The sequence below is a fragment of the Micromys minutus genome (genome assembly GCF_963924665.1).
Source record: "Micromys minutus genome assembly, chromosome: 4".
NCBI lineage: Eukaryota > Metazoa > Chordata > Mammalia > Rodentia > Muridae > Micromys > Micromys minutus.
Genome location: NC_137973.1, coordinates 25,928,830 through 25,939,697, shown reverse-complemented (window position 1 = coordinate 25,939,697; position 10,868 = coordinate 25,928,830). Strand labels below are relative to the sequence as shown.

The 10,868-nt window shown below is 47.4% G+C and overlaps 1 protein-coding gene across 1 annotated transcript; it reads left to right on the top strand.

Annotated features, from left to right (window-relative positions):
* The first annotated feature begins 7,440 nt into the window (after window positions 1-7,440).
* LOC308419691 (translation machinery-associated protein 7) lies at window positions 7,441-8,033 on the top strand. Its single transcript, XM_080915458.1, has one exon. The coding sequence runs from the start codon at window positions 7,474-7,476 to the stop codon at window positions 7,666-7,668; it is 195 nt and encodes a 64-aa protein (XP_080771584.1). The 5' UTR covers window positions 7,441-7,473; the 3' UTR covers window positions 7,669-8,033.
* Window positions 8,034-10,868: the final 2,835 nt, after the last annotated feature.

Genomic DNA, 10,868 nt, shown 5'->3' with positions numbered 1-10,868 from the left:
TTGAACTCAGAGACCTGCCTCTTCTGCCTCTTGAGTGCTGAAATTAAAGGCATACGCCACTACCACCCGATTCTTGCCCAATTTTTTGTTTTGTTTTGCTTTTTGCTTTTTTAAAAAGATGTATTTATTTGTTTTATGTAAGTACACTGTATACTGTCTTCAGACACACCAGAAGAGGGCATCAGATCCCATTACAGGTGGTTGTGAGTCACCATGCGGTTGCTGGGAATTGAATTTAGGACCTCTGGAAGAGCAGTTAGTGCTCTCAACCGCTCAGCCCATTGCCCAGGTTTTAAAATTATTTATTTATACTTTAATTTTATGTGTATGAGTGTTCTAGCTGCATATAAGTTTGTATATCTGTGTGTGTGTGTGTGTGTGTGTATCTGGAAGTCAGAAGAGGGTGCAAGATTACCTGGAACTGGAGTTTCAGACAGTTTCAGAAACCTTATGGGTGCTTAGAACCAGATCCAGGTCCTCTGCAAGTGCAGCAAATACTCTTAACCAATGCGCCATCTCTCCAGCCACAGCTTTCGAGCCCCACCCCGGAGTCTTGCACTATTCTCCAGGCTGGAAGTGATATCTCCACATTAGCCTCTCGTGTGCTGGCATTACAGACATGCGCCACCATGCCTGGATCTCTTGTTACTGCTTTTGTTTGTTTGTTTGTTTGTTTGTTTGTTTTTAACAGAGTCTTAGATGTAGCCCGCTGAGCCACTACCCACTCCTGGATTGGAAAGGATTTGTGAACTATGAAAGAGAGAAGGAGTGTCAGTCATGGGAGAGCAGAGGTAGACTTGGGCCAGTCCACACCTGTCCAGTCTGGAGCTGCACATGAACACACACACACACACACACACACACACACACACACACACAGGGCTTCTGTGGCAGCTGGGGAATCGCAGTTGAATGTGGTGGTGACAGTTGGGGCATCTGGGACAGGCACCAACCAAGAAACAAGGACTGTGCAGAGAATATGGATAAAGATGGTGGTGAACTTGGTGAGGGATAGATGTTGGCATGCAGAATATGGGTGGGAGATAGAGGGACACTGACTAGAGACACCCACAGCCCCAGGACAAAAAACTGAGAAAGTGTGAGGCTGTCTCAAGGGAGGGCCCAGATTTGCTGGAGCCAGGTCAACTAAAGACTCTTCAGGACCAGAGCAGCAGGGAATCTCAGGCTGTGGGTTTGCCTCCTGATCCGGGAGTCCAGCTTCCTCTGGCCTCCTCTAGTTTGGCCAGTGGGAGCAGATGTGGTCCCCCTGGAGGGACAAAACTAACCTCTTGGCCTTCATTATAGCATCTGCCCCCCCTTAATTATAGGGTTGTCAAACCTGGCTATAAAAGAGTGGCTAGGCCAGCTCAGGAACCAGGGAGGACTAGGCTCGCCTGGCCCCAAGAGGCTGGGGTTGGGAAAACTCTCCTTACCCCACATTCTAACTCATAACTCTGCCCACTTCAGCCCCTCTTGCTCCCAGAACCTCACAACTCTGCAACCCCCACCCAGTTGACCTCACTGTTCAGTGGGGAAAACGGAGCGACAGCCCTGAGGGGGTCTTAGAAAGGAAAACATGGGCGTGTTTACACAGCTGAGGGGCAGGGGACCTCACACTATGGCAGAGGGACTAACTAGCTCAGTCCCCATGGGCCACAGACATACCGGACACACAGGTGTGCCTGCTCCAGCCACTTCCAACAGCAGCTCACACACACAAAGAACAGGGTTTACAAGCAGAGCCCAAGCCACACTTATATCCAGGGTCACACAGTCTGACACAGAAAATGACACAGTTGTCCATACAGATCAGCTGACAGTCCCAACAAAGCAAACAGTGTGTGGTGCCAATGAGGGCAGCGGCCAAACAAACTGGGCAAAGCCAGGATCCTGGGAGAGGGTAGAAAGGGGAGAGGGGTATCGGAGCCATGTAGTCGTTCCTGGGATCTGCAGGGCACGTCCACAGCCACGCACAAGACACAAAAGCCACTCTGAGCGTGGACACAGGCACATTCACAAACCCCTGGAGAGCAGAGCTCTCTGCTTTAGCCCATAGATTCAGAGACATGGGCCATGCCCAGCACCTTGATGCCCACACAGCTCCCCCCAGGGACTGGATTACTCCTCCCCCACACTGTTTTGCAGATAGAGAAGACAATGGAAGACTATCTGGAAGAATTTAGCCTGAGGTCAGATAGACCTTTCTGCCCACACCACAGACAGACTTACCCAGATAAACACAGATACAATCACGCGCGCGCGCGCACACACACACACACACACACACACACACCTTGAGCCCCAGGGAAGAACCTATAAAGACTAATAGTGTCTGTCTCACCCACATGGGGTCATGCCCATATCTGCCTACCTGGGTCCCACAAGGACCCATGAGGAAACAGCTCATACAAATTCCCCTGCCTAAGAAAGTTGATCCTGGCCTTTGTACATTGAGGACAGTCACTTAGACAGTTTCCAAGAGTGAGAGAAGGGAGAGGCCCCTAGAAAGGCCTCCACAATGGATCTTGAAAACGTGCCTTACTCCCGGAGTGCCAGTTACCCACACAGACTAGAGCTGCACTTTGGGTTTAGCTGAACCTCTTGGTGCAACCTTGTGAGCTCAGCATTAGGAGCTGACAGCAGAAGGGTCAAGTGTTCAAGGGTAGCCTCAGCTATACAGAGAGGCCAGCCTGGGGTACATTGAGATTCCCTCTCAAAAGAAGCGTAAAGATGCCCAACTTTGGACATGGGACCCAGACTAGGGTGACTGTGTGGTTGTCAGAGGTGGCTTTGAGAAGGACCCGAGGCCTCGAGATGGTAGGGAGAAGGGCAGTGGAGCCCCCCCCCCCCTTACCGTAGGGAAGCTGAACAATCAAAACAAGCTGAACCAAAGGGCAGAGGCTGCAGTTTCATAGCATCTACAGTCCCAAAAACATTCCCACTCAGAGCAGAGCAGAGCACGCCCCTTTGACACGTTGGCCCCGCCCCAGCGGCAGCACCATTCCTGATCTCCTGGAGCTGTGAAGATGGAAAGATGGAAACCCCTGGAGAGTCTGCCTTCTATCTGTGATGCTCTGTCTGCTGGGACCCACCGTTAATGAAGCTCCTTCTCTGGCCACTGACAGCCTAGGGAAGGCAGAACCGGAAAGCAGCAGTGCGGCGTGCTGGAGCAGCCAGCGGCCACGGTGCTCAACCTGGCCGGATGCAACCTTTGTAAGCATTTATAAACAGCCTTAGGTCAGCGTCTACACAGGCAGAGGGATAAGTGCCAAATTTCAGTAGCCACTTTCCTTAGATTGACCCCGAAACAGCCTTTGGACATGCCATTGCAATGAATGGAAATAGAAATTCTAGCTGGGTGGGTGGTGGTGGCAGACACCTTAGGATGCCTTTAATCCCAGCACTCGGGAGGCAGAGGCAGGTGGATCTCTGAGTTTGAGGTCTGTCTGGTCTACAGAGTGAGTTCCAGGACAGCTAGAGCTACACGGAGAAAACCTGTCTCAAACAAAACAAAACAACAACAACAATAACAAAAAAAAAACAAAACAAAACAGAAGGCAGAAATTATAAGCAGGGCATGGTAACTACTAGGAAGTCTGACACACACACACACACACACGACTCTACCCTCTACACACAGTGCCCTGGAAGCTGGGATACACACAGCAATTAAGTCATAAAGGCACGTGAATCAGGAGTTCAGCCTCAACCTTGTCTCAAAACAAAACAAAAAGCAAATTAGGGCCAGCAGGGCTCAGAGGGTAAAGGGACTTGCCTGACCCTGGAGTTTGATCCCTGGAACCCACATAGTGGAAGGAGAAAAACAACTCTCACAGATTGTCCTCTGACTTCAGACACACGCTGGCGAGCACACACATATACATACAATGAATAAATAAATACTAAAAAAATCAAAAGCCACTTCTCCTTACCCTGGCTTTGTGGCCTTAATGCTCAGTAGATTCATGGTATTTCTATTTTATGATGTATGTTTATTTTATGGGTGTATTGCCTGCCTATACTGCAAGTGCACCGTGTGTGTGCCTAGTGCCCCCAGAATCAGATTAGGACATGGATCTGGAGTTATAGACGGTTGTGAATTAACATGAATGCTAGGAACCAAACCCTGTGCAAGAGCAGCCAGGGTTCTTAATCGCTGAGCCTCCTTTTTAACCTTTTGAAAAAAATTTTTTTTTCACAGATCTGCCTGGCAGCAGCTTCAGTGACATCTGTCTCTGCCCCACAGCACCTACTAGGGTTACCAACATAGCTCCGGTGTACTCCGCTTTGTGTGTGGGTTCTGGAATCCAGTCTCAGCTTCATGCTTGCAGGACAAGCGCCTTACCTACTGAGCCATCTCCTCGACCTCCCCAGAGCTATTTCAACATTAAACTTGTGCTGGAGAAAAGGCTCAGGGTTCACAGCCCGAGACTTCACATTACCCTCACAGACGATTCAAACCCTTGGTTCCCACCCTGGGCAGCTCAGGATCTCAGTCACACCAGCTCCAGGGAGGTCTGTCGCCTCTGGCTTCCACTGCCACCGGCACTCATGTGCACACGCTACCACAGAAACACACAAGACAACTGATAAACAAAATAACCCTTTAAAAATCCGCATTAACTTTTACTATAAGTATAAATTCCTAACGGTTAGCTTTGGGGAATGGGGGAGTTATGAGGGTTTGGTTTTGTTTAATTAATTAATTTTTTTTTTTCCCAAAACAGGGTTTCTCTTTGTAGCCCTGGCTGTCCTGGAATTCACTGTAGACCAGGCCTTTAGCTCAGAGATTCTTGAAGATTCTTGAGAGCTGGGAGCAAGGCATGTGCCACTACCCTCCCTCCAGGCTTGTTGGCTTGTTTCCAGACAGGGTGTCTCTATGTCGCTCTGGTTGGCCTTGAACTCACTATGTAGACCAAACTGGTCTCCAACTCACAGAGATGCACCTGCCTTTGCTTCCCAAATGCTGGGACTAAAGTCATGTGCTGGCATGACTATCCTGTAAATTAGCCTTCAAAGGCTCCTTGTTAGTTCCCCTTTACAACCGTCGAATCTTCACTGAATAAGTGCTGTGAAGAGATTAGTGATATATGTAAAGAACTCTAGCAATGTTCCTTAAGGTGCACCACTCAAGTACAAAGTGCAAATCAAAATTTATGTTAAGATTTTAATCACAAATGATGAGTGTGTGGTTAATGACAACCCACTGGAATAAGGCAGCACTATGCACTTAATTTAATAATTAGCTTTAACTTTACAACCAATTTTCACATAAAAACATTATGACTCATCTTCATGCAGACTTTAAAAAATTATGTGTATCAGTGTTTTCCTGCATGTATGTATATTAACCGAATATATGTCTGGTGCCTACAGAAGCCAGAAAATGGTGTTGACTGGTTATGAACTATCATGTGAGTGCTGGGAGTCAAAGTCAGGTCCTTTGTAAGAGCAGCAAGTGCTCTAACCACTGAGCTGTCTCTCCAACCCCATGTATACTCTTCTGGGGCAGTGTATTGGGGTGGGGGTGGGGAATAGAGATTGAGATTGAGGGATGGGTCCAGGGCCTCAAATACTCACATATAAGCAGACAACCTCCTTACTTTTTGTTCTTTCGAGACAGTATCTTGTAGTTCAAGATGGGATTTAATTCCCAATCAATCTCCGCTGCCTCTCGAGTGCCAGGATCACAGGTGTGCACTGCTGTGACCAAGTTGACTGTGTGTGTGTGCGTGTGTGTATGTGTGTGTGTGTGTGTGTGTGGTTAAGAGCACTAAGCTGTTTGTTCTTCCAGGGTTCAGTTCCTAGGACCCACATGGCAGCATACAACTGTCTGTAGCCCCTGCCCTAGGGGATCTGACATCTCACATACTTGACAGTAACTGAATACAAGACATTAGGCATTAATATTTTTTGGTGGTAGATTTTTTATTATTTATTAATTTATTAATATAGTGCTATATCTGCATGTACACCACCATGCCAGAAGAGGGCAACAGATTACCGTATAGATATGGTTTCTGGGAGTTGAACTCAGGACCTCCGGAAGAGCAGGCAGTGCTCTTAACGGCTAAGCCATGTCCAGCCCTGATGAAAGAATTTTAAAAATACTTCTTCCAATATGGCTACGCCTTCCTCGGAAATTCACAGGAGTTTCTTAGAACAGATGAGGCGAATGGTTTGACTTCGGGTGTGTGCAGGTCTCACGCCAGCCTTGAAGCTGACTTTGAACTTGCGTTCACCCTAATTGCACTTTCCCAGGTGTGCGCCAGCGCAGCCAGCCTGGACAGACCCTTCTAAGGTTCGCTGCTAAGTGATATTTGGCAAGAGCAGAGCGCTCTTTGACCTGGGGCTAATCTAAAGAGACAATATCATCCTTCAGTGTGTGTTGCTACACCAGCTAGCCAGTCAGGAGAGAGAACCCACACAGTACTTTGAGCTGGGAAGTTTAATGTGAGAACTTATTAACCGTAATAAGAGATTAGGGTGGGGAGGGATTGGCTGACAAGAAGTTAACAAGACTCCAAAAGAATATGGGAATTGTCAAGCACACTTATAGTTCAGGAACTCTGGTAGCTGAGGCAGGAGGATTTGCTTAATTACAGATTGGGGCCCACCTGGGCAACAATGTAAGTCTCCATAGTCTAAAATAATAACGATAAAAATAATGATAATGAATGTTATAAAGGAGAACACGGAGAATGGCGGATATAACGGCAGCCACTCCTCCAGTATTCAGCAGCAGAGGCAGGGGAATTACTGCTGCTGTAGAGATCACGGGATGCGTTGAGCTCTTTTCTCAGACTGTCTCACTAGCGCCCCCTCCGTTTTGACAGAGCTCTGGGTATGAAGTTTGTAGCCAAGAGGTTGTGCATCTGGGACCAGCAGAGAGTAGTCATCACGAGGCTGCCTTTCGGCTCTGAGATGAGGTATTGGTGGCCCTGGGGCGAGCTCTGCTTTTCTTCTCCCACGGTTCTTAGCAAACGGTTCTTTCCCGGCAGACCGCGTCACTCATCCGAAGCCGAGTTGAGGGACGCTGTGCAGATTTCCAAAGTCCCTTCTGTGCGCAACTCCTCTCTAGGACTCTGTGCTGCAAACTAGAGTAGCCGTGGTCTTCCTGGGCGCCAATCCTTCCTTCACACAGACAGACCAGCAGACTGCATCGCCCACACCCAATCCCGGAATTTCCACCCACAAAGCTGGATAGTCTTGGGGCTCACTTTGTGTGTGTTTGCCCTCTCAAAGAGTACCCCGTTTTTGCCTCCCTTTGATTATCAGTGACAGGAGTTATTTATTTATTTACTTATTTAGGTTTTTCAAGACAGGGTTTCTCCGTGTAGCTCTGGCTGTCCTGGAACTCACTCTGTAGACCAGGCTGGCCACGAACTGTTACATGCCTCTGCCTCCTCAGTGTCGGGATTAAAGGTGTGGGCAGGCTTAGGATCAGGGTCTGGTGAAGGGGCTGGAGGCGCCATGTCGGGCCGCGAAGGTGGCAAAAAGAAGCCCCTGAAACAGCCCAAGAAGCAAGCCAAGGAGATGGACGAGGAAGATAAGGCTTTCAAGCAGAAACAAAAGGAGGAACAGAAGAAACTCGAGGAGCTAAAAGCCAAGGCCGCAGGGAAGGGCCCCCTGGCCACAGGTGGAATTAAGAAGTCTGGCAAAAAGTAAGCTGTTCCTCACATCTGAGGTGATGGTGACCCTCCTCTTCCATTCCTATTTAAACATCTGGATTCCCTGCCATAACAACTAGAATGAAATGTCATCTGGGAACCTGTCAAACATCGGGATTCCCTGTCATAACATCTTTGCCACCTAATAGCTAGAATGAATGAAGTGTTTTCCTGGAGCCTGTTGTTGTACATTGTAATAAACTTTTGTAAAAAAGAATAAAGTGAACAATGCAATGGCTCATTGTCTCTAGTGTTCAGCAGTTCCTACCTCAGTTGTGAATTTAAGGTGAACCCAGTCTGGAATCCCTCCAGAGCCTACTGTTCCATCTTCATTGTACTCTGAATTCTGTACTGCTTTGAATTAAACCAACCCATTTAAAAGCCTAAAAAAAAAAAAAAAGGTGTGGGCAATCACTGCCAGGCTATCTGTTTAGTTATTTAAGGCAACAGAGAAGAAAATGGGGCTGGAGAGATGGCTCAGTGGATAAGAGCACTGACTGCTCTTCCAGAGGTCCTGAGTTCAAATCCCAGCCACCACATCAGATCTATAATGGGATCTGATGCCCTCTTCTGGTGTGTCTGAAGACAGCAACAATGTACTCACATACATATTATAAATAAATCCTTAAAAAAATAAAAATTAAAAGCCATAGCTCGCATGTGAAGACCAGAGAAGAAGGAGGAGGAGGAGGAGAAGGAGAAGGTCTGTGTACTCCATCAGCACCAGAATGCAGAGGTCTATGGGGCTGAGATACTGAGGGGGCACAGTGAGAGAACATGTGCTTAAGAACATGTGTGAGGCATGTCCTCAGTGTCACAGCAAGGCTGAGTCCACATAAATGGCCCCATGGGTAAGAACACTCACTACTTTTTCGGAGGCTCAATCCCCACAGCCATCTGTAGCTCCAGACCCAGGGTATCTGATGCCCTCTCCTAATGTTTGCAAGCTCGTACATGCACATGGAACGCATATATACACTCCAGCTCACACACATAAAATGATAGAACCAACAAATACTTTAAAGAAAACTCTAGTCTGAGTGTGACTACACAGAGTCAAGCAACTCTCGGTTAAAGGTCAGTTTGGCCTACGTAATGAGTTTGAGGCCAGCCAGGGCTGCGTGCTGAGACCCTGTCTCAAAAACAAACAAGCAAACAAATGAATCAAAAATCAAACCCAAGACCATCACACTCAGAACCATCCCGTGATTTTGGGAGTCTTTCCTCCCAACACGACTATGACTTTGTTTGCTTTCTAAATAGACTTTGCAGAAATCCTGCATGACAAACCTAGGGGCTGGAGAGACAGCTCAGTCATGAAGAATGCCTGATCCAGGGGACCTGAATTCTGGCCCAAATCCCCCCATCGGGCAGCCTGTAGGCACCTGTAACTGCATCTGTGGAGCACTCGACACCTCTGCTTCCGCCGACACCACATGTGTGCACCCCAAAGCAGACACACGCCTGCAGGTTATTGGAAAGACTAAAAATAACTCTTTAAAAGATGGATGAGGGGGAGGAAGAGGAAGATGGGTGTGGTGTCCCATGAATTCACTCCCAGCACTTGGGAGGCAGAGGCAGGTGGATCTCTGAGTTTGGGACCAGCCTGGTCTACAAAGCAAGGTCCAAGACAGCAAGAACTACTGAGAGCCTGTCTGAAAAAACCAAGGCAGAAAAGGAAAGGAGGAGAGGATGTGGAGTGTGGAGCTTCTTTTAATTCCTGGCTGTGGTTACGAGCACAAAGCCCCTTCCATGTAAGACCTATGATGTGGCTCGGTGGTAAAAATGGCGGCCAGCACATCAGGCTCTAACAACAACAACAATAAAAAAAAAGTTCTATATCAAATTTTATAATACGCCCCTCTTTTATAACAGGAAGGCCTTGTATTGTAATGTACATATCATCCCTTTAACTATCTATAGTTAATTTTACTAGACCACAGAAATAGTTTTACACAGTCAAATGGCACCAAACAACTTTGATGAGAAACCATAGCTCCTGCTGTTGATGGAGGATCTCGGTGGGGGAGCGCTGCCTGTAATGTACAGGGTCCTGAGTTCAGTCCCCAGAGCTACAAAACAAAACAAAACCACCACAGCTCCCAATCCCACAGGCAAGGCCTCCACTGGATTCTCTTCTACACATCTTACATTTCCAAAGCTATGGCTGTCGGTGTTAGATTTTTTTTTAGCACCTTCCCCTAGAAAGGTGAGGGTTAGGATTTTTTTCTTTTTGTCTTACCCCGACCTGGTGCAGGGACTCACACCCCCTCCTGATGGGTTAAATGAAAAAGATTTGGTTAGATCAACATTTAGCATTTAGTTGGTTATGAAACTGTAACCACTGTTCCCCATCGAGCCATGTGTTTGTGAGTCATTTCTATTTCTTCAGCATTTTCTTTCGCTCGGAGCTAGTAATTAACGGGAAAGACCAACTACCCAAGAGAGACAAGGCCAGGGACTATGAACAGTTCACAGGAAGGCAATGCAAATGGCTTTTAAATTTTTAAAAAGATGCTCAACCTCACACAGAAGATAAGTGAAAATTAAAACTACATCGAGAGAGCGTTTCTCATTTCTCAGCTTGGCAAAGCCCCAGAAGTTTACAACACAGTCTGTTGATGTGGTCTTGGGGAACAGGCATTTTCCTGCATTGCCGGGGGGAAGCAGGAAGAGAGGCTGGGAGATAGACGGCAAGAAAATTATCTATGCACTCCATGGAGCCCTCCTGCAGCTGTGCTTCTGCACATGGGCGTGTGTGTGTGTGTGTGTATGTGTGTGTGTGTGCTCATGTCTGTGCTCTTGTGTGTGTGTGTGCTTGTGTGTGTGTTTGCTCATGTGTGTGTGTGTGCACCCACCTGTCTATGTGTGCTCACGTGTGTGTTTGCTAGTGTGTGCACCCACCTGTGTATGTATGCTCATGTGTGTATAAGTGTGTGTGCACCTAACTGTGTGTGTGTGCTCCTGTGTGTGTATGTGTGTGTATGTGTGTGTGTGTGTGTGTGTGTGTGTGTGTATGTGCTTACTCACTGCGACACTCGATAATAATAGGAAAACACTGCAAACACTCAATGTGTCCCTCTCTGGAGGGCTGCTTAAATAAACTAAGGTATGTCCGCACAGTGGAACCCTAAATCACAGAGGAAGCTCCCTGTGGGAAAAGCGTGAGAACAGTGAAAATAGTAGACTGTAAAGCAA

Excerpts from the sequence above, each read along its gene's own strand:
- LOC308419691 (XM_080915458.1), top strand. The coding sequence starts at position 7,474 with ATGTCGGGCCGCGAAGGTGGCAAAAAGAAGCCCCTGAAACAGCCCAAG.